Consider the following 27,707-nt stretch of genomic DNA (forward strand, 5'->3'; position numbering starts at 1 on the left):
CTGATCAGGGGTTATTTGCTACCATTAGGGAAGGAGGGGGTACAAGGCTGCCACTGTGGGGCTGGAAGAGAACAAGCCCTAAACTCAGGGCTCAGGGTGGGACCCAGGCAGGTTGGGACGGAGGACGTGGTAGCCCCCAGCCCGTGTGGTCCAGACCCGGGGAACAGCTAGGTTTCTTCACTTCTCTGACCCGTTTTCTGAGACCGAATGTCCATTCTTCATAGATTGAGCAGCCTGTGACAAGCCTCCAAACAGGGTTTCATCCTGAAGTCCCCAAGAGGTCAGTGACCTGGCTGGGGAGGGGGGGGTGACCTGCAGCAGGTGCCCCGTGGCCGTGGCTCAGGATGGCTCCACTGGCTCACCAGCTCCAGTCTCCCTCCCCTCTCCTCCCTGCTTTTATGATTTTTTAGTAAGTCTCCCAAAAGAATTTTTAGGAATGATGGACTCAGTCATGAACCCTTAGCCTGAAATTACCGCAAAACCCAAATAAAGGACCTCAGCTCTCCCAACAAGTAAACAACACACGATTGCACAGCCTATATTTCCAAAGTCATAAAAAGCTCCCGTTCTTGGCTCTGCATGCTGACTTTCGAGAGAGTGCTGGTTGGAATGTGCTGGCGGTCCTGGGGGCCTGGGGAAAATGATGCCTAGTCCCTGTACGTGCCCGCCTCGCCCAGGGCAGAGGGGCTCCTGGCAGGAGCTCAGGGCTGAGGAAGATGCTCTTTGGATCCTGCCTCGCCGGTTGCTCAGGGACCCTGGGGAGCTGGGCAATTTGTGCAGGTCTGCCCGGAAGGCTCCGGCGGCCCTCAGCAGCTCGCGGCTTTCTCCAGGGCGTGGGGCTGTTTGCTGCACCTCATTTTCTCCAAATGCCTCCTGCACACTGATGAGGTCTCCTCACCCCACCTGTGAGAGAAGAGCTTCTCTCCCCCAATAGCGGGGGCCGCGGAACGGAGACCTAGCTTCTCCTGGCGGCTTCAGGCAATCACTTAACCCCTGTACCCGCCGGGGGTGGGAGGCCAGCCGTGCACTGCCTGCCTTTAATCAGCAGGAAACACCACCTTTCTCTCCTAAACTGTTTGCTCGGCCAGTAAATTAAACATGCCCTTAAAGCGTTGGTTTTCCTCCAGTAGGTGAGGAGTTTTGGGAAGTAGAATTCAAACAGGAAAAAAAAAAAAAAAAAAAAAAAACCCCCAAAGAGCCCTGAGAAGAATATGCACAGGATGGGACCCCTCCCCACTTTCTGCCCGAGCAGATCCTAATTGTCCTGGAAGGCAACGGCATCGCACCCCGAGGCGCACGGGGAGGGGCTCCCAACCTGATTCAGGGTGTGAGCGCTGTGCTTACCGGTCCCAGATGATGAGGTGGCATGTTAATTACCCCCTTCTAATTTACCTTTACGCTGCGCACAGGCTCCGGGAAGGGTTATGGGGGTGTTCTTTCAGACCCCGCGACTCGGGGCGTTCTGGCGGAGGGAGCCATAGCCGCCCTTCTGCTGTTGCAATTTTGAAAGGGGCCTGCGAGTCAATGAGAAGGGAACCGTTGGCCACTTTCATAATAATTACTTCTGCGAAGCCTGTTAAATTAAGTGTGATCCCCGTGATTTTTTTTCAAGACTTTGGTTTCTTTTGAAAGAAAACATTTTCTTCCTTCTCGGCGTATCTGTTTGCCACCGGCGTGAGGGCTCTGAAGTCACTTCTGCCCGTGAGCGTCGCCGGGCCCCGGGGGACTTCTGTTCCGGAAGCTACCCTGAGTGGGGGAGGTGGGTGGGCAAGGCAGGGTCCCTGTCCCGGGGTTTCAGGCCAGCGCACAAGGGACTTGGGCAGAAACATCCGGGTTGGAGGTCGGCGGGCGCCCTCTGGCCCTCTGGCCCTTCGCTGACCTCCCCGTTTCCACGCGGCGCAATCCACATCCGTGTAACATACAAGGTCAGCTTTTGAGCAGGAATAGCTCATTTGTCACGTTCACACAGGTGGGCAGCCAACACCTCTCTCTCAGTCTAGAGCATTTTCTTCCCCAAGGGAGACCCCGTGTAGATACTCCTGGGGCCCCTCCCCCCCAGCTCCCAGCAGCCACTGGCATGAATTCTGTCTCCTGGACTTGCCTCTTCTGGACACTTCCTGTGATCGGAGCGTGCCGTGTGGGCCTCCGTGCCGGCGCCCTTCACCCAGCATCACGTTTTCCGGGTGCTTCCACGCCGCAGTGAGGGGAGGGGGTGTCCGAACTGAGCAACCGTCCGCCGTAGGGACAGACATGTCCGTTGATGTGCTGGTTTGTAGGTGGACACGGGATTGTCGTGCCCTTGGGAACTCTGGACATACTGCTGCTGGCACCCAGCTGTCTGCCCGCTTCCCGTGTCTCTGGGCAGAGCCGCTTTCCTGGCTGACCGCTCCTCCTTGCTCTCCCCATTCCTCCCCCGGCCCACATCTCGCAGTCTGCTCGGTGCCTCAGGCCTGGCGCACCTCCAGGTACCAGTATCTTGGCACCAACCGTCGCCTAGGAAAGACCCCAAAGAGAGGCCTGCACCAGACCTCAGACCCACTGACCTGCAGCCCCACGAACCCCACATTTGTGACCTCAGCGGACCTTTGTCTTAACTGGCCCTTAGGTCATCAGGAGCTCAGGAACCCATCCCCTGGCCCCACCAAGACGCCCAGAGCTGCCCAGGTGGTGGGGCAGATTTCATGCTCATCCAAATTCTCAGTCCTCCCAAGAACATGAGACATATCCCTGACCCCTAATTTCCAAGGCCAGACACAAACCGGAATGGTTCTGGAGAGATTACTTCACTACCAGCCCTGGGTTGGGTGCCCTCTCCGATGGCTTTCCCCACTGTTCCCAAACTCATGGAGCACGGGCGGCTCCTTTCCTCGCTTTCCTAAAGCAGGAGGGGCCGATGGGTGTTCAGGGGCTGCGTGGGGCCACGCGGAGCCGCGCAACTCTGGGGGGGGCTCTGAACCCTGCGTCCCCGCATCCCTGGAGCACAGAGCAAAGGGGATGTCTCCTGGGCGGGGGTGGCGGTCTGCGCCCTCAGTCCCCATTCTGCCCTGTGTCCCAAGTGGTCCCCGCGTGTCACGCACGGGGGAGGGTGAGCCGCAGAGCTTGACGCTGCCTTGTCTCCTTCAGGTGACGGCGACATTGTAAATAACATGCATGAGCCCGACCCGGACCTGCTGGCCGGCGAGAGCGCGGAGTACGAGACGGAGGACAGCGTTGTGTCCCCCATCCCCATGGGGCCGCCGTCCCCCTTCCCCACCAGCGAGGACTTCACCCCCAAGGAGGGCTCGCCGTACGAAGCCCCCGTCTACATTCCTGAGGACATTCCCATCCCGCCGGACTTTGAGCTCCGAGAGTCCTCTATCCCAGGGGCCGGCCTGGGGATCTGGGCCAAGAAGAGGATGGAAATCGGGGCGAGGTTTGGCCCTTACATGGGGGCACCCCGGGCCACGTGGAAGGAGGCAGACTTTGGATGGGAGGTGAGCATTCCCGTGTGAGCGTGATTGATCACGGCCATTTATCTTGTGTTCAATCTATTTATAAAGCCGGGCTGAGCAGTGCTGCCTGAGGCGGGAGGCTCGGTCGGAGAGAGCGCTCGAATGTCACATTTCCCAGGCTTATTTGGTCCTGCAGCTTGCATGACGCGACTCAGCAAACATCAGCGGTCCTCGTGGGCGCCTGTCAGCCCCCATAGGCTAGGCCTGCTCTCTTCCCGGAAATGTGTCTTTAATGAGCTCATGTCTTAAAACACCCGTGCTCCCCGTCTGGGTCTTAGGTGCTAAGGCTACAGTCTCTGCAGAACCGTGCAGATTAATGGAATGTTCAGAAACAGGAGTCTCTACTCTGGGGAATGCTTCTGCAGATGGGGGCCTACCTCCTGCAATGGGGGAGCAACTCATAAAACATGCCTGGTGGCCTTGCTGCCCCCAGACGCCCACTGAACGTCCGTGCCAGAGCCCCCGGCCCGCCGTGCCCTGGTCAGCGGGCTCTCTAAGACGAATCCCCACTTCTCAGATAACGAGGGGGCAAGTCCCATCCTGCCAGGGAGGGACATCCTGCGGCTCAGACTTCCCGAACAATCTGGAGCCTGTATGCAGTCGGGAGAGGGGAGGCCTGTTAGGCGAGGGGTGCCGCTGTCCACAAAAGCATCCCTCGAGGATTTGGGGGTCTTGTGAGCTGGTCTTCGTGGGGACCACAAGCCCACAGAAGTGTGCTCCCTGCAGGCCCTGGCCATTCTGCCAGCCTTGCACAGCCAATGCTCGGTGGTATTTTTGGCAGAGACCCTGCCTGGGCAGAAACTGCAGATGCAAACCCAGATTCCTTCTGGGTGTTTCACAACTTCCAGAAGTGCTTGCTGGAGGTCAGCTCTAGGAAGGGGCAAAGAGTCCAAGGAGGGAAGAGGGCCCTGTGCGGCGAGAGGATATGGCCCATGGTGGCAAGTGGGGTGTGGACACTGGGGGCGTGGGGCACCAGCTGAAAGCCCAGGGCTTTGAGGGTTTAGGTGAGAGGCGGGTCGACTAGATGGATGAAGGCGTGGAAAGGCCACAACCGCCAGTGGTGGGATCCAGTGTGTCCCCTGCTGTCTGGAGGTGGCAGACAGGTGTGTGCCACTCAAGGTCGGGGTCCCCTTCAGAGCAGGCCAGCCGGGGGCCTGAGAGCAGGGTGCGGTGGTAGCAAAGGAGTTTGAAATCCCCGTGGCTCTGTGGCATGTTGCTCTTTCGTGGCTCGTGGGGTCACCCCTCAGGGGACCAAGGGGAGCCCTTTGCAGACTCGGCCTGTGCTGTTCTCCCCACCCGGCTGTTCAGGAGAGGGCTTCAAGGCTCAGAGAGAGGCTCACTGTTTAGTTAGCAGGCTGCCTGCAGAGGGCAGAGGGTACACGATCCCCACGGGTAGCGCGTTGGACGACCTTGAGGCAACTTTGGGCTTGTCTGCTCTGATACAAGTTTCTGTTTGCTCTTTTTCTAAAGAAATGGCCTGTATCGCTTCTGCTCGCTCGGTGCCAGGCCCGGTACCGGCTGTCACTAGGATCTGCCCGGTGCCTGTTGACTTTGCGATATTGTTTGTTCTCTGAGTACGTGAGGGAGGTTCCCCTCCGCGGCACGGCTCCCGTGTCTGCAGTGGGCTTTGTTCCGTGGTCGTGACCTGACAGCTGCCTTTCACGCCAGCTGTGAATATTTGCCCACAACCCTACGTCCTCAAACAGCGTTCCAGACGCACCGTGACATGATCTCGGCTGACCTTGTTTTCCTTGCAAGCTCGGGCACCGGCGACCTGCCCCTGGGATCCGTCTTTGGGCTTTGTGGCCTTCCGTCACATGGGGTCCGAGCCACTGTGGTGTGGTCCTTGCGACCGAGAACTGATGGCGGAATTGGGTGGGAAGCCACTGCCTCCCCCGATTCAGGGGAGGGGGCACCCTGAAAACTCAGGGCAGACCCACTTTTGCCTGAAATAAATCAGGTCCGGGCGGGTTTTCCTGGCTCCACAGACCTCAGGTTGGGCCTTTGGGGCAGGAAAATCAACCGCCGTCCCTCATAAGGGAGCGCCCTGCTGGATTTCCCGCGTGTCCCCGCAGACAGACGATTATGGTTTCCCATCGTTGTTTTGTGCCTGCTTCTGGCAGGACCAGTTCCTCAGCTGCCCCTTCACAGTTAGGCCCTGTCCTTGCCTTTGCAAACAGGGCCCGAGCCTGGGGGGGGGGCAGTGTGGGGGGATCCCAGGTCTTTCTGTGATTCTGGACAGGAGAGGGACCTCCGGGGAGCCCCCGAGTCATGAATGCTAATAAGGCACTCTGACCACGGCAGACGCCTGGGCCGCTGTCCCGCGAAGATGCCCTCTGTGGGCTCGCGGTGCACTCGCGAGGCATGGGATGCAGGAACGTCAGCACTGACGTGTCGTGTCCGCAGGGGCCACGGGCCAGACCCAGGAGGGTCAGAGACAGGGCCTAGGGACAGTGCACGAGTGCGTATCCTCTTGTGACGCGCCGAGTTTCGGATCTGTCATTGCCTACGTTCACGCCGGTAATTAAGTATTATAAATCCGGGCGATTCGATTCACTGCAGTTGACACGGTGTTAGTTTACTGAGGAAGAGCCAGTGATGACTTGTTACAAAGATGACAAAGGCAATCCCCGGAGGGTCCGGGACGGTGCGCACCCCAGTCCGGGCTCAGGAGCATGGCCTCCCCTGGAGGGCGGGGTCCGGCGGTCCAGCATACGGGGAAGAAGTCAGACACTGGTTTAAAATCAAGGTCAAATGGGTTATTCTTCCCATCATTTTGGGAACACCATGGAAACAATTTTCTTTCTACTCTGAGAACAAAATTCTTGCTCTGGGCCATTCCAGAAAATGGTCCTGTTTTCTGTTTTTGTGGTGGACACGGTGCCTGGCCCCCACCTGGTTTCTGGTGATGTGACCCCCTCTGGCAGACGGGCTTCTGCTGCTGCACCGGGGCCACCACGGGGGACCGAGGACCTCAGGTCCCAGGTCATGGGAGCATCCTTGTTTCAGTAAAACGGGGATGCATGCTGAGCTCCCCACTTCCGGTCGCTCATTGTGCTTCCTTCCCGCCACCCCCACGCCGCCCCTCCCTCCCACGTGTGGACTCTGAGCCCCCTTCTCCTCGGTGCTTTGGGGCACACTGGGAAGTGACTGCCACATTAGGTGTGGCCCCCAACACCTGGGACCTGGCCAGCCCTGTGGCCAGACGGGAGTGTGGGCTGCGTGGACACGGCCCCCCAGGATCCATCTCAGAGGGTGGCAGTCTGTCCCCCCGCCTGGGAAGATACCCAAACTCCCGCCCCCCTCTGCCCAGACGCAGCCTGCCGGCTGACGCGGCCACACTCACTCTGCCCAGAATAAATCACCCCGTGATTGCATTTGATTGCCCTGGGGTCTGAAAAAACAATGATTTTGATCATTTGTTGAGTAAATCATGACATTTATCATCGTGCTGCTTATTTTGCTAATTAAGAGCTGGCTGCGAGTGACAGCCCAGAGGGAGCGGGCTCCTCGGACGTGCCACCTGCCCCCGGGGCTCCGGGCCTGCAGTGGGCAGGGAGCATGGTGCCGGACCCCCAGAGGGAGGCGGCAGGAGCAGTTTTCACCCCGGCATTGCCCACGTTCGGCTTGCTTCTTCCTCGAGAGGGCATCTCCCCTGGAGAGCCCACTGAGGGCAGCTGCCCTGGTGCCCTCATCAGGGCATCACCGGGCCTGGAACGGGCACTCCGACATCAGCTGTTGAATGAATGTGTCTGCCTCTGTTTAAGAAGCTGGTGGAAAATGTTAACGTGAATTGATGGGGTTTCATTTATCTGCAGAATTCACTCAAGTGGATTACCTCATCCCTTGGCTTTAGTTTCCGAATAGTAATACGCGTGTTCATTTGTTCAGTCAACAAACAGGCTGTGTCTGGGCCAGGCCGCATGGGAAGCTCCGGGGTCACAGGGAAAAGCAGACCCGAGGCCTCAGGCTGCCGTGACCGCTGCTCTTCCACCAGCCGGCCCCCAAGCCCCCTCGTCCAGGCTTCCCCGGGCCTGCTGGAAGGCTTTGCCGAGGGCCGGGACCCCCAGCCCCTGCGGACCACGGGGTCCCTGGACACCCAGAGACGCTGGGCTTGGCGAAAGCTACCACCCAGCCCTGCACTCTCGGATGGTGAGAAATTTCTGAGTGTAGGAGTACAGTATGATCCAGGACACACCCCCTTAGAGAAAGGCCTGGGGCTCAGAGGAAGCTGCCTCTCGGGGTGTCCAAGCTTGCCCACCTACATGTATTTTAGAAAAGCAATGCTTTCTTTTCTGAGTGGCCGCTGAGCATCCTTAGAATGAGAGGAAGTTTGGAGGTCTTATTTTGGTCCAGAGTGTGGGCCGGTGATGAAGCCCGGTGGTCACCAGGCTGTCCCCTACGGTGGCCGTCCAGCCTTTCACATCGCCAGGATGGAGTCTCCCAGAGGGCTTTCGGAGGCGCTATGACACATGTGCAGGAGCACAGGGCCGAGAACTAGCTTCTCCAAGGACCCGGGAAGCTTTCCCTGGCCCCTAGGCCAGAGGCCAGGGGTCCTGGGGTCGGTGGCCTCTGCGTCTTGCCTTCTCCCTGGCCCAGCCAGGTGTGGCCAGGGAGTCACACAGACACCCCAGGGCTGCAACCCCATGGCCCCTGACCTCACACCTCCATGTCCTGCTCAGACCCAGGGTCTCCACAGGGAACTTTTTCCTTCTTCTCCTCCAGCATTCACCCTCACATCAAACACCTTTGCTTCTTTCCTCCACATCCAGACCTTAACCCAGACCTGCCCCTGCAGGCACACACGTGCACGCGCGCGCACACACACACACACACACACAGACACATGCATGCACACACATGCACACAAACACACATGCACATGCACACAAAATATGCACTCACACACGTGCACACACGCATACATATGCACACACAGACACACATGCACACGCACACACAAACATGCATGCACACGCATACACACGTGCACACATGGACACACACACAAACATGCATGCACACGCATGTGCACGCACACATACACACGCATACATATGCACACATGGACACACACACACTTGCACACGTGCACAATCACACACACACATGCGTGGACATGAATCTGTATCTTGCTGAAAACCCTAGACTGGGCTCCCTGCCTCCAAGGGCAGGAGGTACCCTGTCCAGCCTGCCTGAATTTGGCAGCTCTGGCAGAGCAGAGGGTCTCCAAAACCTGCCACCCCATTGCCCAGCGTGTTCAGTCGACTGGGGGTCCAGAGAGGCGCTAGAAGGGCCACTGGGGATGGGTTGTCAGGGGCAAGCAGGTCCTGAACAGACGCTGCCTGCCACTGTTCCCGAGATTGGGTCTCCCCATGGGCCACCCCCTGCCCATCAGGGGAGGCGTCCGTGCTCCCTGCGGCCCACGCGTGCCCACATGTGCCCACGCGTGCTTGCTCACACACGCCCCTGTGCGGGGACCACACCTGAGCCTCCTCTGTGCGGCTCTCACCCTGGAGCAGACGCACCTGCCCGCTCTGCTGGGGTGGTCCTTAGCCGGTCTCACTGTGTGTCAGTCTTGTCATTCCGGCCGTGGGGTTAGAGCTGTGGCCACGTGGGCGCCGGAGGGGGGTGGCCGCCCACACTGTGCAGTCTCCACTCAGCGGCTTCCTGTTGCTCTGACAGCCTCACGGGTTAAGTATTCGAATGTGGCATTCTCAGCCCCAAATCTTGGCCATCCTTTCCCTCTGCACACTGGGGACCGTCGGGCACAGCGTCCCGTCCCCCAGCCCCAGGAGTCTCAGAACCTCCCTGCTTTGCCGTCCTCTGCCTGGCACTGACTCACCTCTGAAGCCTTCCACTCTCTGGGACGCCTGGAGTCTTATTTTAGGCCAAGATACATGGCAGGGTGCTTTCCCCCCGATGACTTTCTGAATGTGCTGAGGAGGCAGACCGTACATTCTGGAAGCGTGCGGCTCCGTGCATGGTCAGAGACAACACCTGGACAGTCGTGCATTTGGGGCCTGTCCCTGGATGGGCCGATGGGCATCCAGACCCGAGGGGCTGCATCCCATGGGAACAGGGCCCAGCTTCAGCGTGCACACCCAGAACCCCATGCGCGGACTCCTCGCCGTCCAGGAGCCACGCGGTATACACCCTCGGCCCTCACCCCTGAGCACCGTGACATCGCGTACAGACGTTTCCAGCCCAAGAATGCCATGGGATCCTGCACTATCTTAGGCCCGGCTCCGAGGCGCGGGTATATAAGGAATTTCAGAAAAAAGGGGAGAGAATGACTAAGAATACCTCCCTGATAGTGTTCTCCTTTATTTCCTTAAGGGGTAATAACTCAGCCGCAATCCAGCAGAGGGTACTTTCTTTAAATAGAGCATTCTGATTCACAAGCGAAAAAGGAAATAAATATTTTCTTTTCATATTCGAGAGACGTCCCCGAATACCAGCTTCTTAAATGGTATTTTACCCCGTGCCTCTGTCTCTCTCTCACACCAGCGACAACCAAGCCCCCCTGCTCTGGAAAGGGTTGCTTGGGAAGCAGTACCGTGGAAAATCCTGACGGTTGTCAGAAGGAAGCGGGCGGGAGACGGGGTGGAGGGGAGGCTGGCTTCCCCTCTGCTCTGCCCGGCAGCCCGTTCCCATGGGGCCCGGGCTCAGCCCTTCCCGCCGGCTCCGAAGGCCACGACCGGAGAGCAGAAGGCTCTGTCACCTCTTTCCTTGCTCCCGTCTCTCTCTTTCCTCCAGGAAAGTAGGGGATGGGACATGGAGGGAAGGTGACGAAGGGCCCCGGCGCCTCTGTGCAGGGCAGGACCCGCGAGCCCGCGGCAGGCTGACCTGGCCGCTGCTGGGTGGCCCAGGCCTACAGACGGGGGGAAGGGCCCACGGTCATGGGCGTCTGCTGTGTGCCACACACGGTCCACACAGCGCTCTCTCTGCTCCCGGTCCTCAATTCTGCCGTTCGAAAATGGATCCCACAGCCCAGCCTGTGGGCGGCAGCCGGCCTGGCAGGGGTGGGCCACTACCCCTCAGGGGCCCCGTGCTTCAGATGTGGAATTCTCCCGACCCCAGACTGAGCCTTGGGGTCAGGGGCCCCTGAGCACCGGGGCCCGGCTGGGGCTGAGACGCGTCCAGGCCGGAGCCACACGGCAGGGCCCGCCCCACAGGTCAGCTTCTGAGGCACGGTCTGGATCACCCTTTGCCCGCAAGGTTTTGTTTCGACCCTGAAAGAGGCTAGGGAGGGGCACGCGCTTGCCCTGCTCACCGCCCACTTGGGTCCCAAGCTGTTGTACAGAGCACCCTCCAGGCCACTTCCAACATGCAGATTTGGGGTGACTCTGCTAGAGTTCCGGCGGTGTCCCCCAGAATGTGCACCCTAATTAACCATGGGAGCCTGGGCCCTCGGAGGAGTCCCCTCCAGACCCAAGTCCTGAAGAAGGCAGGGCATACCTTGAATTTCCTGCCCCTGCTTCCAGGTGCCTTCCTCTGCTCACCTCTGGGACCCTGGAGAGACGTTTTCCTGCAGGGGAGGACAGGTAGCAACAGAGCCTTTCTTAACCACAGAGCTTGTCAAGGCCAGGGAGACAGTGAGGGTGGGGTAACCAAGGGGGCTGTCCCCATGGGCAGAGGACACAGGGGAGCCTGGCCGCCCCACCGGCAGCAGCTTGAGCTCGGGGCGGCAGGTGAGGCTGGGCCAGGGGCTCCCAGGGGCTCTCAGCTCTGTACAGCGGGTCCCTCCCGCAGCCGTGGCGGAACAGCCACGGCTTCATGCCTGGATAGCACTGGGGGCACCGCTGCTCTTGCTCTCACAGTGCAGGTGGGAGCCCGAAGCCCTGGATGGGGGGTCACACAGGGTCACACAGTAGGTTGGTACAGGGGTCAGTGATCAGACTCGGTGCCCTGCTGAGGGCCCTCACAGTTCATGTAGCCAGCTCATGCCGGGAGCAGGGGCTTAGCCGACCCCTTCCCCTGTGCCCCCAGCCCATGTGGACGCCACATCCCCCCGCCATGCCTGGTGGGTGATGACCCAGCCACGGCTCCCCCATCTAAGGAGAGGTGTGCAGTGAGTTCGGGCTCCTTCGTCTGCTCCCCCGTGACAGAACTCAGGCTCTGTGCTGGTGGCCCCCTCTGGGCTGACCCCACCTGCCCGAGGTAGGAGGCAGTGGTGGGGACCCACCTGCCAGGACAAGCCATCTGCCACATTTATACAGAAATCTTTCTATTTCAGATACTCCCCAGCAGCTGACCTCCCAGGGAGCAGCGTGGGCAGCCGCTGGCCAGGGGGCTGGGAAACCCCAGCATGGCCTTGGCCGTCCTAGGTCCAGCCCCTCCGAGGGCCTCCCTCCCACTGGGTCCGACGAGAGTCCCAGGCGTTGCAGGCCATAAAAGGTCTCCCTGGGTCATGGGACAAGGGCGTGAACCTCCCAGCCAGGCCTGGCCTGCTTATCAGAGTTTCTCTCCAGTTGAGAATTTCTGTGACCGGTCACCCCTGGGTTAGGAATGTGTTCTCAGCATGTCACGGGCCAGCTCGGCCTCAGCCAAAACAGAGGGCAGCATCGCCAAGGGACCCCTGCAGGTGCTCACCCCACCCCCCTCGGCTCAGGGTGGTGCAGAGCTCTGTGCCTTCCGACCGTCCCGCTGGGTGCCGGGAGCTACAACGCGGCTGGGTTTGCCCTGGTCAAGGGTGCGGTCAGCCCAGGGCGGGCTCTCTGTGGGGGAGTGGTTAGTGTGGGCCCAGGATAGGTGAAGGTGGATGGTTCTGGCTACAAGCCACAGAGGGTATGCTCCAAGGAGCCCGCCGTGCCTCTCACGCCGTTTAGAATACAGTGAATAAAACAGCCTAAAAGGGACTTTCAAAGTCAGTCCTCAGGACGCATGCTGGTGTATCTGGGGGCGTCTCCTCCTCCGTAGCGTGTCCGAGGGGCATCCTCCGGGGCCGCCCCACCCGTCACACGTGTGACCATTGCCCAGGGAAGTGCTCCAGCGGCAGCTCCTGGGGGACTTCGCGGTCCGGCCTGCGTGTCCTCCTGCCGCGGGAGCCACCTGAGTCTGGCTGGCGGACGCGCGTCCCCCGTCTGGGCCGGTGCCCGGTGTAATTGCACATCCCGTCGTGTCCTCTCTGCTCCGTCGTGCTGCAGATACCCGCATCACTCCTGCCCATTTAGATCTTTCTAAAGTCCGCCGGGCTTATCAGCACACTCATTTCACGAGGAGCTAAGATTTCTGCCATTTAGGCCCGCGGCATTGTCTGTCCCTGCGGCAGCCGAGATAAACCCTCACCCAGAACAAAGTCGCCGTGACCTTTTACAAGTAGGAGCGGCCTTGTTTCCCTCTAGACTAATTTATCAGCCTGCCTTTCAGCCAGGCCCTCCGCAGAGGGCCCGGAGGCGGCTGCCAGGAGGGGGACAGGGATTACGATGCCTGGCGGGCCCTCATCTTCCATGGGCGCCCTCGGGCTCGGGCCAAAGTGGGAAACGGCCGTGGGAATCGCAGGGACTGGCCCGGGGGACATGGCCAGGTGTTTGCCAAAGAGGGCAGGGCCTGAGGGTGGCCGAGCCCCCTCCCCTGGCCGCCTTCCGGGCCAAAGGTGACCCAGACTGCAAATAACAATAAGGATACCAAGTGGCCTGCAGGCCTTAGCCGCTGAGGTCCAGGAGGGTGGCTATGCTCTGTTCTCCCTCCTGCAGGGGCCAGGGAGGAGAGGCCTCTCCTGGGGCAGACCTCATACGAGCCAGCACACGCCATGTGTAGGGCTGAGGGCCTTCCCAAGAGCACATCTCTAGAAGGTTCCAGCGGCTCTAGCGACTGGCGTTTGGTTCACATGGGAGCATCCCACCACGTGAACTTGTAATATGCCTCATGTCTATGAAGAATCACCAGGGGGCTCCCCGGCCCGGCTGTGTGTTTCTTTGGGCCAGGTGAACACGCTGGGCCCCGAAGGTCCCTGGACACCGCATGCCAACCTCATGGGCTTGCCAACTGGGGGATACCAGAGGACACACAGCTGCGGGTCCCGACCGCTGCCTAGGCTGCCACCGCCCTGCACAGTCCTGGGCTACCCTTTCTCAAATCTGAGCTTTCCAAGGTGACTCTGACCCCCGGTGGGCTCAGGCCTGCAGCCCCACCTTTTGTCTGCCTCCTTCTCTGTCCCCATGGAATTCGGAAGTCTCGGGCCTCCATCTCCTGGGCGCACACAGTAGGCTGTGATGTCTGACTGCCCCCCGAGGTAACCCGAGGGCTCACCTCCGTCCTTCCAGCAGGGAGAGCCCACTGTGGCAACTGCCCAGGCGCCCAGGGGCCACTGTCTTGCCCAGCTGCACGATCGGACGTCCCTGGTGAGGACGGGCTTCAGGGAAGGTGAGCCTCGGCCAGCTCTTCATGGCACTGACGTCTGGCCTGTGGTGGGACACCGCCGTGGATCTGGCCCTTTGCCCGTGGCTTCCTGTAGACTCCGGTACAGTGAGAGACCTCAGAGCCGTTGGCGGGACCTGAAGCAGGAGCTTGGGGCTCCTAACATGCAGTGGGAGTTGGGGGCTTGCCTTGTTCTTGGCCAGCCTGGTCAGGGGCTCCGGGAGGAAAATCCTGCAGCCTCCATTTTCCCGAACTGTGCTTGGCGCCGACCTCCAGCCCCAAGCCAAGAGACAGGGGGGTTGGGGAGAAAAGGGTGGGGTCGGTATATCCAGGGTCACATCCAAGCCTGGGTGAGGACCCTGGGAAGGCAGCTGCCCTCAGTGGCTAATATCCCTCTGTGGACATTGGACCTCGGGCTCTGTGCCCTCACGTGGGCTGGAGGGGGTGGAAAAGGGATCTGTTCTGCATTTTGGTAAAAGCCTCCTGGCACACGGAAGAAGACATGGTTTCCCTTGTCTGTGCAGTTGGCATTGTCGCGGGGGTCACTTTCGCTGAGTCGACCCGGAAGCCTGTCTGGGGATAGATGACCTGCCGCATGGTGGCTGGAGGGTCATCTCCGGTCTGTGCAAACAGACCTCCACGTTCAGGAGCCCCGCCCGACCTAGGCACCAGCCAGCCTGTCCCCGGCCCTCTGGACAGCTCAGCATCTCCTGCTCTCCTGTGAGTCACGTGGCTCTTGGGACACAGTCCCCAACGAGGTCTGCACTCCGCCACTCATGACCGGGGCATTGACGCCAACAGTGGGGATGCAGACTGGCCGGCCGTTGGGAGCAGCGGGCTTGAGATGCCTTTCCTAAGGGGAAGCTGAGTCTCAGGAAGGGTGACTGATGCTGCTAGCAGAGCAGGTAACCTGGGGCGTGGGGCCAGCCATACCTGGTCCATTCAGTTCACTTCCCCCGTTTCCGGTACACGGGGCGCCCCTCAGGCTGGGACACACGGGAATGCGGAGAAGCCTGCATCGCGGGGGTCAGGGCCCAGGGCTACACACCTGTTCTAAGAGCGAGAGGGTCCAGCCCATCGGCCTCCCGCGTGGGGATCACCTGGCCTGCATCACGCCCTCTAGTGCCCAGCAGGCGAGGGACCGAACAGCCATTTCAAGACTTTTGTTTGTCCCTTAAAAGCATCGGATAATTTGTGGGATTTTCTAAGATGGTGTGGGAGACGGAAGAAGGTGGCTCAGACTCCGGATGCTGCTGAGACTGAAGCCAGCCCCCACTGGCCTCAGTTTCCCCACATGTTAAGCAAGAGGGGGATACCAGTTGTCCCGAAGGCACTTCCCATCTGCAGCCTGTCTCCTGAATGCGCGGATCTTTCCGAGGGGAGGGGATGGAAGAGCTGGAGAGGGTTTTCTGTGATGGAATGTGGCCACATGGGTGGTGCACCCCCTGAGTTCAGGGCCGCAGTCTCTCTCTGCACGTGCATTCTGTCCCCTATGAGCCAGCTGACCCCGAGGTCCCTGTGGGCGTCCTCCCGGCCTCCCTAGAGCCAAGCGCCTGGCTCCTTCCTGCATTTCTCCGGGCCCTTGTGCAGAAGGGGGCGCGCCGCGGTCGTAGAAGTGACCCCTGGACGGTTCCATGCACCCCCACCCGGCACTGGACTGAGTCAATGATTAGACACCTCGGAAAAAATGATCTTGCTGCTCGAATGGTCTTGGTGAGCCTTCCTTCTATGGTGTTTTCCGAACAGAACACCTGAGGGGAAAGGAACCAAATGGGTGACAGAAGGTTCTGGAACACCGCGCATCTGACAGCGAGGAAGGTGGCTGCCACCCCCAGGAAGGGGCCTGCGCTGTCCCCAGGCCGCTTCTCCACGGGACCTGCCCCACGCCTCCCCCAGAATGTGCTGGCTAGCTAGAACTCCTTGGCCTGTAGACACTTCGCCCCAGGATCTCTGGCTTCACCTGTACATGGCATTGAGGGTACGCACTGTGTTCCTTTCTCTAGGGACACCTGTCACATTGGCTCGGCCTCCCCCACCCCGGTGTGACCTCAGCTCCACTAATTATATCTGCAATGACTCTATTTCCACATCAGGCCCCATTCTGAGGTCCCCGGGCTTAGGACTTTGACATGTGAATTTTGGGGGACAGAATTCACCCCATACAGACCCCTTAGAGATTAAACACCTGGGCTGGGTCATTTCCAGGTAGCATAGGGGATGGGAGGTGGTGCTGGGGGTCTCTGCACGTAACGTTGGTGCCCGAGACCCCCGGCCGGGGTGGGAGGCCTTGCCTGACGGGCCCTGCCGGACGCAGAGCTTGGCGCGGAGACCTCGGAGGGGTTTGGTGAATCACAGCACAGATCATGACAGCAACATACTTTTCTAAGGTTAGTGTTTTCAGCCTATCCCGACATTTTCCGTGTGGGGAAAACAGCAGGGCAATCAATGTGGGAACTGGCAGATACAGCCCCTCACCCGGGCCCCGGTGTGCGCACTCGCACCCCGGCCAGCCTGCAATGCTCCCTGCAGGGTTCCGGAAATGTCTTCCTCAAGCAGGAGAAACTGATCTTTGGGGCAAAGAGAAGCAGCGTCAGCACGTGAGAGGGGAGTGTTCGTTGGGAGGACAGCAGTGTGAGACCCCAACCCACCAGGGATGCTCTGTGACCAGCTGGTCGGGGGAAACTGACCACGGGAAGACAGACCCCCGCCAGAACCAGCCGGCGGAGCACCTGGTTCCTCTCGACACCGCCCGTCCGGAGGACTCGCTCGGCTCCTCCCAGAACCAGAGCCAGGCGAGGTTGGGGGGTCAAAGGCGTGGCTGCTTGTGTCGTGTTTCAGGTTTCCCGCGAAGCCGCGCAGGCCCCGGGAGGGGGTGCAGCCTGGCCTCGGCGAGGCCTTGCGGGCGCGTGTCTTCACTCTGCCCGACCCCAGGTCTGCTGACCCCGCACCGGGGGCGCACGCCCCCGAAGGCCCTCGGGAGTCCTGTTCAAAAAGAAATGGTTAAAAGTGGGCGGGCGGCAGGAAAGCAGTGGAGACGGACAGAGGCCCAGCGGTTGGCTAATTGGAGAGCGGGACCGGCGCGGGGGGAAGGCCGCGCACCCGGACAATGTCCTCCCGAGCCGGGGGCTGGGAAGGCCCGGCGGGATTGTTATCGAATTAGTTGAAGTCAGAGCCCCCCTGAATGAGGCAAAGCAGGAAAGGGGAAATGAAGGCCCGGGTATAATGCGGCCTAAATGAGGGGCCCCATTCACTGCCCATGAAAAGGCTCCGGCTTCTTTTCTTGGGTAAAGGGGCGGCGAGTTCACTTTTGTTTGGCTGGGGGCGGGGGCTGCTCCTGGAGGATATACTTACCTACAGCCAGTGACAGGCAGAGGGCGGGAAAAGGGGGCATTGAGAGTAATCCCCGGCGCCCGCGGAGGAATGACAGCGGACACAATCACACGCACACATCAAGGGCGCCCCAAAGAGCTCCTTCTCCTCTCCCTGTACATGTCCCGGGAGGCCGTGGGCCGGGTCGCCCATGTCAGTGGAGCTCGGCTGCCAAGGACACCTGACCCCCAGCCCTCCATCCTCTCCAAGGGTGGAGATTTAACACGCGCTCACATGGTGGCTTCGGGTCTCACGAGCTGAGTCAGAGAATGATGCTTGGGGAAGTTGCCCCCAAACCCACGGCAAAGTGGGGGCAGAGGGCGCATGGGCCACACTAACGCTAAACGCCTGACAAAGTGCTGTGCTCAGTAAATATTTGTTGAATTCACACATTAATTAATTTTCCAGATGAGATTTTCCTAATCCGCTCTTTAAAGAAAATAAGGATTAAGCACAACGTGGAGTCTGGCCATGAGGCCGGCCTGGTGGAGGTGAGAAGCGGCGTGGTGTTCGGGGGCGTGGGCTGGGCGCACAGCGGGCGGGATGGCCTTTCCTGCGCCCTCCAAGAAGCTGATTTGCTGTTGGAAGCCCACCCACGGGCGGGGGGGCCGGGGCCTCTTGGCTCACTTGTGCCCCCAACCGCGTGCGGCATGTGCTGGCCTTAACCGGGGGCACATCCGCATTCCCGCATCACTGTCTCGTGGGGATCTGGACGTCACAAGGATCTAGAGGGCCCCAACTCTAGATGTGGCGCAGAGCGGCCACAAGGCACACCCACCAAACCCCAGCAGGTCCCGCTCGCCCTGACCAGCTGTTTCCTCCGTGGTTCATTGGAGTCGTGGACCCTTTAACCGCCCACCTCGTTGCCCTTTGCCAGTGGCCCCAAGGAGCACCCTTGTCCTGTTTGCTTAGCAAGGCCCTTTCCGGGGTCACAGAGCTGGTTTGGGGTGGCCTTCTAGGGCCCACTGACCCACACTCACCTGGGTCCGGTCATCCCTCTGCCCCAAGCGATGTAAGGAGGTCAAGTGTCAAACTTCCCAGTGAGTGAACATCTGGAATGGGCTTTATTGGCACTGTGTCTCCGTTTCTGAGTGTCCCTGGGGAGCCTGGCTCTGTCCATGCTTGCTGGGGCAGCATGCCTCTCTTGCCCACACGGGCCAGGGCCCAGGCAGGAGCAAAGCCTGCATAGTGGAAAGTCCTGGGCACTGGCACACTGTCCTGGGGCTCATGGCCACAGTCCCTATTCAGAAACCTCTGTGAATGCCTCACCGCCTTCCGGTGGAGCTCCCAGGGTTTTTGAGGGTGTCTGATTTTCCTGGATAGCTTTATTCAGGTGTTGGAGGGAGAGAGCAGCTGTGTGCAAGCCCAGGCTGGGTGGGCACGGGGCTGAGTCCTCGGGGGCGAGCAAATATACCTTTATTTGCAACAAGGAGTCCCTCTCAAGCACCAGGGGGTCCCCCGGGATGACACGGCAGATGGGGGCTTCAGGAGCCCCCCGGGTACAGACCCGGGTGTTTGAGGAAATGGCAGGTGTGCACGTTACTTTTCTGCAGACCATAAACCTGTTTCTTGAGCAGTAGTGAAGAAATTACTCACAGGGAAGTAAAGTGGTGGGCGTCAGGGGCGAGGTCCTGGCGCGGGTCAGAGGGCATGCCTCCCAAAGGTCTCCAGTGGCCATCATCTGTGAGTGAGTCCGAGACACACGCTGGTCTCACACCCACACTCCAGTCTCGGGGGAGGAGGGAGAAGGCAACAGCCCACACGGGGCACGCACAGGAGGTCCATGCAGCCCGAGAACCCCACTGCGTGCCAGCTGCCAGGGAGGTAGAGGCGGCCCCCAGGACTCAGAGGAGAGGAACCAGCCAGAGACTGGAGCCAGACCTTGGAGGACGGTCTCGGGGTGGGGGGCTCCCAGGCAGGCGGACGTGTCCCCGTGGGGGGCAGAGAGCCAGCTCGGCAACCTCGGTCTCCGAAATAACGTCCAAGAAGAGTTAGCTTAACACTGTTTATCCCTTTTTTATGATTTGGAAAGAAATGTGCAAGGTCATTTAATGACACTGCTGGCAGCGCCCCGCCCTGCACCTCCCCGCCGTGCGGCGACCAGGTCTCTTCTGACAGCAGATTTTATGACCTCAGTGCCTTTGGCATCCGTGTGTGGTGAAGATAGAGAAGCTTGCTCCCAGGGAAACCAGCGTATTGCCAGGGACAGTCTCGAAGCCTCCACTTGCGTTTGTAACGCAGTCTCCAGCCAGAGCTAGTGCAGGAAAGGGCTTTGCTCTCAGGTGTGGTTTGAAGTGTGCTTGTGGGTGGTGGCGGCTGGAACTCCCTCTGCCCAGTTTTGTGGCCTAGGGCAGGGTGGTCCCGAGACCCGTTGCCACCGCCCTGGATTCGGATCTCGGCTGTCGGCTCTGCTCCCTGTGGGGGTGGTGGCCCTCCCCACGGGGCCTCAGTGTTCCTGCCGGGAAAGTGGTCCCGGGCTGTCCGGCTGTGGGGATGGTGAGGGGGCCCCAGAGTCACCCCCGAGGAGACAGGAGGGCGAAGGGAGTGACCTGCACAGAGGCATCTCGCATTCTTTGTTCAAAGCAGGTTGCTCCCACGGCCTCCACTGACTCGCACACCTGGGGCATCTCCGCTCCGGGCGCTGTCCTGAGCCCACGGGGTGCTGAGCACCCCGCTGGCCAGCAGCACGTCTCGCCGAGCGGAGGGGAAATCTGGCGCACTGCTCGGGAGCGGGCTTTCCTTTCCATGTCCTGGTATCCTCTCCTATCTGACGTGAGGGTCATCATCCCCACTGTTGGCGTGGAGACTTATTCTAGCCGCCATCTGCTTCCGGGGGGGTGTAGGCGCTGGCAGCCGTCGGGCCTGTCTGGGAGCTCAAGCCGAGAAAGCCATCTTGGCGATTCCCAGTGAACTCAGCAGGGGACTCTCTGTGCCACGCTTGTGGGGTGGGGTAGGCCCCACGTCAGGCAGCTTTTGGTCAAAAATATGGGAAAATTCTGGTTCCAGTGACGAGAAAAATTAATCACTTATCTGGTAAAGCTTCACGCCTGGGCAGGAAAGACGAGGACACGAAATCAGTCTTAGCCTGGGATTCACCGAACACGGTCACCCTGGAAATCCGTGGGAGTCCGGAAGATGTCCCGAGTTGGGGAGCAGAGGGTACCAGCTCCGCGGGTGCCCAGGCCCTGACAGGATCGTCCTGACCTCGACACCTGCCCTGCCGTGACCTCAGGGCTCACGCACGTGCTCCCCTGGGAGAGCCGGGCCGGCGGCCAGAGTGCATGGCCTCGGCTCACCTCCTGCACCTTCCAGCTCGAGCGATGCAGGTGTACGTGGGGCGGGGAACCCACGCGGAATGTCCTGGAACCCCAAGGCGGGAGCCTTTCAGAGGCTGACTTAGTACACACATGCCCCTGTTTTGGGGCGTTGTCCTGGCGATTGGCGCCCGGCGTCTCAGCAGCGGCACTGTCACCCACCCCAGCCGGGGACCTCCCTGAGTTCTGGGCCTGGTCTCACGGCGTCCTGGGCGTTGCCGCCAAGGACTGTCTCCAGCACTTTCCAAACCGGCAGACGAAGAGGACCTGGCTGAAGCTGACGCATTGACCGGCTGCGTTCTGTTCCCCCACAGTTGACAGGGTTTCCAGAAGGCGCGTTCCCGTTTGTTCTCGTGCGAGTCCGTTCACGGGATCCTCATTCCAAGTGGAAGGCCTGCGGTACTCTCTAGAGACAGTTGTGAGAAGACGTTCGACCCTATGAGCCGCGTTTCTTCCTCAGCTACAGAAAATCGGTGACCATCAGTTTATCCTCGTTTTGGGAAGGATCCCAGACATGAATGTCTAGAACGTGAATTTATTGAATAAGTCACCTGCATTTAAAATTTCTCTATGGGAAAATGTTTTCTACATGTTGGATAAGTTCCCACAGTCACGTTTCACCGTCGTGGGCTCATGGGGCGTCCAGACCTCGGCAAGGACCACACTGGCCTCTGGGTGGTTCCTCAAGGTTTCCGGCACCATCCGTGTGACCCGTCCTGCCCTGAACGGTGTGGTGAGGACTGTTCTTCCAGTGATAGATGGGGAAACTGAGGCCCAGGAAGGTGATACATCCTGCAGACTCGGGAAGGGGACTGGGCGGGCTCAGCAACGAGGCCCCCGCCAGAGCCGGGACCGCGGGCAGCCTTGTGGGTCACAGGCATCAGAGAGGACTCTGGGAGGCGTGCACGCGCCTCGTGCTCCAGCTCCAGTACCAAGAGCTCCAGTACCAAGAGCTCCAGTACCAAGCTCAGTACCAAGAGCTCAGGTCCCAGGTCCGGGCTGACAGAACACTTTCCAAGACACCCTGTCAAGAGCGGATACCGTGCCCCACGCTGAAGACGTCAAAATTAAAGAGAGTTTGCGGCCTGACTGGCAGGGCTGGAGAGGACTCCTTCCTGAACACTCCAGAGGTGTATTTATTCGCTGGAGTGTTAACCATTATGTGTGTTTGCTCGCTAGAGACTTACTCATTGGATATGTATTTGTTTATTCCCTCATTAGATACATATTTCCTTATTCTCTTATTAGATGTTTGTTTACTCGGTCCTTAGACACGCGTACGGTCCAGAGCGTGCAGTCCGCCGGTTCCCCAGCGGTCACTTCTGAGCCACGGGGACCCAGCAGCCTCTGATGCCCCTCTCCCTTTTCCAAGAGACCCGTCGGAATCCCGTGAGTCGTGTCCTCGAATGTCTTCCACCGCAAGTCTGAGATGAGTAAGGGACGGACTCGACTGTTGTGTCTGCACCAGAGCGGTGGCCTGGGCCGGTTTCGAAGGGGGCGGTGGGCCAACTCCAGGAAAAAATGGCCTAGAGTAAAATGAAGGCCCTTTGGTTGAGTTGGGGGCTTCAGTGGATTCGCATCTTAGAAATAAACTGGGCTCCGCTCGTCCTCCTTCGGCTCCGCAATTGTGGGGACTTTGTCCGTGGTTTTTGGGGAGCCCCGTGAGGCCACCCGGCTCTGCCCCGCTCCACCCCACACAGCCTCTTACCGCGGGGTCTCAGCCACCAGCCAGCCTGGGCTCTCGGAGAACAATAAACGTGCAGGAAACAAAACGGGGCACCTCCGCAGTGCGCGGGCAAGCGTGAGCGCGTGCGTGTGCGCGTGCTCACCACGCCTGCAGCCGGGGCCTGCGCGTGAGCACGGGCGCGGGGCGGCGTGTGCGTCTGGCGCTCTGTCTCTGCGGAGAGCCTCACGGCAGTGGGCACCATAGACGAACATGAAAGGAAGGACAATAAATAGTTTCCTACCTTGCTCTGATAATGGGCGCGTTCTTTACATTGATTAATCCTCACGTGGCCTTTGGACGTCAGTTTGGGAGTGACAGTAACAAGCCTCCCGAGGGCTCCGCTAATTTGCACTCCATTCACCCTCCCGTGAAAACCCGTCAGAGCCGTGGAGGACCTGCGCAGCGCCCGGCCTCATTCAATGGGGGCGCGATTCGGTGGGAAAGGGGCCAGTTTCCACAATGCCCAAAAGAGCAAATTGGCGGAAGCTTTGTTCCTCCTTTTTCCCTTCCCCTTTTATGTGGTCCTGCACTAGTTAAGCTCCTCATTTGTCCCCGCCAGGGGCTCGGGGCTCGGGTCACCCTCAGGGCTGCCTTTCAGGTGATCTCGGCACCCCTGGCCAGGCCCGGCCCGGGGGGGGGGGTGCAGGATGGCCCGAGACGGGGCCCCTGCGGGCACTCGGGGCGTCCCCGCCTGCGTGGGGGCACCAGAGGCGGCCTGAGGCTCCTCCCTGCATCCGCCCCAGGACTCAGGGCCGCTCTGAGGTCCTGGCTGGAGATCTCCGTGCTTCCGGAGTCCTAAAGGCTGCGGTGGAAGTCCCCGCCTGTCCTCTGCGTCCCCCCTTCGCTGCTGCCTTACGAGCCGCATATATGGGCACACCACAAATTAAAATTAACGAGGCAGTGTCCCTTTGGCTCCCAGCCACCACTTGCTGGCTCTGTTCCCCCCACCCCCCCCAACAATCTGTCCTCTCCCTGAAGCTCACTCTCAAAGGAACACCGTTTCTGAGTCTCCCGCCTGGTAAGGAATCCTCTTCCTCGTTCCTGAGTGGGGGTCCCTGGGCATTTTCTTTATTTCGCTTCTTGGGGAGCCCCCCACCCCAAGCGCTGTTTTAAACGCCCCATCCCATCGGGGCCGTGTGCAGGGAGCGTCCCATCAGCAGGACACGTGTCACCTGAGGAGGAAGGATGCTCCCCTCCCTCACAGGCCACCTGCTTCCTTGGAAGGCCTCGCGGTGGAGGCTGCTGCAGATCACATCCTGGGCGCTGGCAGCCCCTTCTTGTGCCAGAAAGAAGTCGCCATCCCCAACAGCGCAACACACACAGACCCTCCGATCCCCCAGTGAGCCAACAAGCCCCGCTCATTCGGGGAGGGGTGGGGTGGGAAGAAACTCACCTTCCCAAATCTTTGTGAATTAAAGACGGGAGCTCCACGGGGTCATAGATAACAGCCGTTTCTGCCTGCTTTGCTGACACAGATCGCCCGCCTGCTCTGCTGGGGAGAGGGTGGTGCAGGGCAGGATGACGGGACCCAGCTGTCCCTGCTCACCCGTTGTAGTTATTACACTGTGACCACTGTCACTTGCCACTTAGGCTTGTCACTGGCCGGGCAGCCCCAAGTGCTGTGTGGGGCGGTGGCCTGCCTTGCAACTTTGGGGCATTCGTGGTGTGAGTTCTGCTCCAGGAGTCCGTTTTTACTTCCCTTGGGGCGCAGGCATGCACACGTGGGCGGCCGAGGGCACCTGTCCTCTCAGGAAGGGCTTGCGCCGTCGGAGTGCGACCTGACAAATCCCGGTGTCCTCCAGACGCCAGGGGGCTGAGCAGTGCCTCGGAGGTCCCACCCTCCCCGGGTGAGGAAGCAGGCTTTCCAGGACGCCGTGTCCACCTGGGGTCACCCACAGACAAGGTCGCAGGCAGGCCTGGAACCGACGACTGGCAAGGCCACAGGGGCGCCCTCACTACCCCCCGTGAATCCTGCCATTCGGACCCTTATCAAGCCTGCTCAGCCCGGTACATTGATTCAGAAGCATGCAGGGCAGAGGGAGCGGCTGCCGAACCAAATGGAACGGCCAGGTGAGCTGCCTGGACGCTTGTCCACGTCTCGTGGGGCCCCTCGGCCAGACTCGTCCGGGACCCCTGGTTCTGGCTCCGTCACCCCCTTCCCTGGAGGGCGCATGGCCGGCAGGAGACATTCAACACTGCTGGGCGAAAACGTGTTTCTCCATAAACGGTTTATTACAAAAGGAGGGAAAAGAAGAAAGAGGCATCATGGTCTCCCTGTTCAGATAAGTGCCTTTTCACTCCATTCTCCTGTTGGACACAAACCAGAAACTTCTGGTTTCCTGACAAACCGGCTAACTTCCAACCCCGCTTCTCCTTCTGAGCAAAAATAGTGCCTTTTCCATCCACATGGCCCTGGGAGCCTAGAGCAATGGCCGCTTCGAGGAGCTGATTTCCAAAGCGAGGGCGCTGGTCAGACCTGCTGGTCCTGGAGCCCAGGTCCGGGCAGGAGCACCCCCCGCCCCCCAAGGACTAGCAGCACCTGCCGAGGTGTGCGCCAGCCCTGCCGTCTGGGCTGGCAGCGTCCACGTCAGACAAGATACACCCTCAGACAGGGGAGACAACATTGACCTTGGCCAAGAAGGCCGTGGCGCGAGTGTGCTCTGCTGGTGGACACGCGCCCTCTCGCTGGGCGGGGCCTGGGAGCCTGGGGGAGGGGGTGCACCAGGCCTCCATCCCCCCGCAGCCTTCTCTCGGGCCCCCCTGAACTCGGGGTCCGCAGCAGCAGGCCTGACATGGGCGGGCTGTGTAGGTGAATTACGCGGTCGGCTGTGGAAGGCATTCGTTTCACCCGCCGGGCTGTCCTCGAGGCACCGTTCGAGGACACCACCCCATAGGCTCACCCGTCGCTGATCTGCCCCGTTGGTCAGTTATGAGCCTGGTTGAGAATTCACTTGCGACCAAAGGAATGTCCACAGGTGTTCTCTCCTGCTATTAAAAATAAGTGAGTCGCTGTGTAAGCGGAGTGGAGTGGGACGGGGCAGAGGAGGGTAGGATGAGGTGGGATGGACTGAGCCTTCTCCAGGTTGGCAGGGAACCTCGGGCCGCATGAGGAGGAAAGGGTCTATCTGCGGACACGGAGCAGAGCCCCAGCGCTGGGCAGGGTCCGTCGTGCTCCCTTCGGATGGTCATCCGGGGCCGGGCCCCGTGGGACGACTTTGGGAGGGTAGGAGCGGGCAGGTGGGCCGCCCTGCCTGGGCCCCCAGCAAAGTGGTTGCGGCTCGATGTCCCTCCTGAGCAGACCGGGGACCTGGACCCCTCCCGGCGCCCTGCTCCCCGAGGACCCGTCGGCGCGCCCATCCCTCCGCGCCCGTGGCTACAGCGCCCCGCGTCCCCCTCTGCCCTTTCCCACTGGGCGTGGAGGGCTGGCTCTGGCCTTGTCCCTACCATCCCCTGCCCTCCGCCTCGGGGTGCCCTCGGGCCCTCTGATTTCCCCTTGGCTCTCACAGATTCTGCCCGTGTCTGCTCCCTCATTAATCAATGTCAAGCACGGCATCGGCAACAAGGGCCGCATTCTTCCGCGGCCCCTCAGCCTCATACATCCCATTGTTCCGGGCCGATTCAGATGGCAAGAAAACAGCCCATGCAGCACATAAAAGAGATGAGACAAAAATGAAAAGAATCGAGGAGAAAAAAGAGGAGGCATTTTTCCCCCTGAAACACTCGAATAAATACTCGGCAATGATAATTTAAATTATTCATACATTTATGAAAACAGCCATTGAAAAGTGAAGTGTATGATGCTCTTTGTCTATTTTTCTTGTCTGTTGTTTGGGATTAATCTTTACTGTAATCCGGGCTGGCCGTGCCCCCCTCACAAAGGCCACACTCTCTTTCCATGGGAAAAATGTTTCCGCATATCCCAGTGAAAAGTTGGGGGGGTGGGGATTTGCGCTGATGAGGCAGTGTGGGCCCTCAAGACGCTGGACGGGCTGTGTCCAAATAGTGTCCGGTGAACAAAAAGCACACAGTGGTTCTCACGTCTGTGTCAGTGGCGACACGTCAGTGCCAGGGGGCCGGGGCGCCCGAGGGCCGCAAGGAGCATGCGTGCGGCCCGTGCGGCCCCGGCCCCCTCCGCCAGCCACGTGACAGCCCGCCAGGGAGGGCCACGCATGGGCGTGTTCTGTGCCCCCCCCCAGCCCCGCCCTGCCCTGCCCTGACCGGACCCTGGTGGGATGGGCAGACCTCCAGATCCGGAGGAGGAGCCTCGAGCCACCCTGTCCTTGGGACACGTCTGGCCCCATGAAGTGAAGGCCCGGGCCCAGACCTGAGGTCAGAGACCTTTAAATCATTCTGGATATCGCCGAGGGCGGGACTGTGGCCAGCCTCGGGGCGCGTGCCCTCCCACTCCCGGCCCCACCACCGCCCCCACAGCTCCAAGCCAGGCTGGGATCGTGCCGCGCGCCTCCTGGTGACCCACTCGGTGTCCAGCTCTGTTCCAGGCTGCAATGTTGCCTGAACAGAGGGAGAGGGAATGCCCAGACCCGAGCCAGAGACCCGAGCGCGGCTACGTAACACCCTCCCTCCCGTGCTTCCTGATCCAAGTTTTGGTGTTTTCAAAGCTCATTCCAAAACCGGGTAAAGAGGCCCAAAGAGGAATTCACCTCCACGCGGGATTTCACTAGGAAGCTGTGGTTTTCGGTGTGAGTGAGTTGTCCGGCTGTGATTTCTTTTCCCTGGAAGGGACCCAGCATCACCTTGGTGTGGTGGCTGGCGTGCCACATTGCCGGCACGGGCCCTTGAGTTGGCGATTTGGTGCGTGTCGCAGTGGCAAGGCATCCATGGCTCAGGGATCCTCTTAGGTCCAACAGCTGGGCCGAGGCGTCCAGCTGCCCACACCCGCACGCGGCTCCTGCAGACAGTCACAGGTCCAGAGTGGGGGCCGGGCTGCCTGGGAACAGCCCCTCTGCTTGGGTTTATGGCCTTTCTGGTCTGGGCCAGGTCAGGGACCCGGAGGAACACTGCTCCTTTCTGCGCCTGACTCGGGAAGAAAATGAACCCCCGGACAGGCCAGGAGCAGAAACGAGCCCCTGGGGAGCTTGGCAAGGACGCAGATGGCTAGTACCGGCTGGGGGTGGGGGGGACTCAGGGCCTCCTGGCGCTGCGGCCGGGCCACAACTTCTGAGAGCAAACAGTTGTTACCTGGTCCCCCGTGCAGCCCATCCTGGTTCTTCCTTTGTTGTTGGTTTTCAGACCTGGGGGATGCTGTCCAGGGGCTCAGCCCGGTTCCTCAAGTTCCCCACAAGTCCCAGCTCGGACTGCCTGCCATGCCCCATCTTCTGCCCAAGCCCGTCGGGGGCACTGCCTGCACGCTGCCCTGCCCCTACCGCCATACCCCCAAACAAGGTGTCAGGGCCCCTCGGTGATGCAACCCTGCCCCCCCCCCCC

General features: G+C 60.3%; 1 protein-coding gene across 1 annotated transcript in view; it reads left to right on the plus strand.

The window, feature by feature from the left end:
- Positions 1-2,250: 2,250 nt before the first annotated feature.
- The window catches only part of PRDM16 (PR/SET domain 16), a 212,774-nt gene continuing 187,317 nt past the window's right edge, over positions 2,251-27,707 (plus strand). The window contains exons 1-2 of the mRNA XM_040645533.1: positions 2,251-2,272; positions 3,124-3,473. Coding sequence (XP_040501467.1) covers positions 2,251-2,272; positions 3,124-3,473 — 372 coding nt within the window. The remainder of the gene's footprint in view (positions 2,273-3,123; positions 3,474-27,707) is intronic.

This window comes from Ursus maritimus, unplaced genomic scaffold (genome assembly GCF_017311325.1).
Source record: "Ursus maritimus isolate PB19 unplaced genomic scaffold, ASM1731132v1 scaffold_32, whole genome shotgun sequence".
In the NCBI taxonomy this organism is placed as follows: Eukaryota; Metazoa; Chordata; class Mammalia; order Carnivora; family Ursidae; genus Ursus; species Ursus maritimus.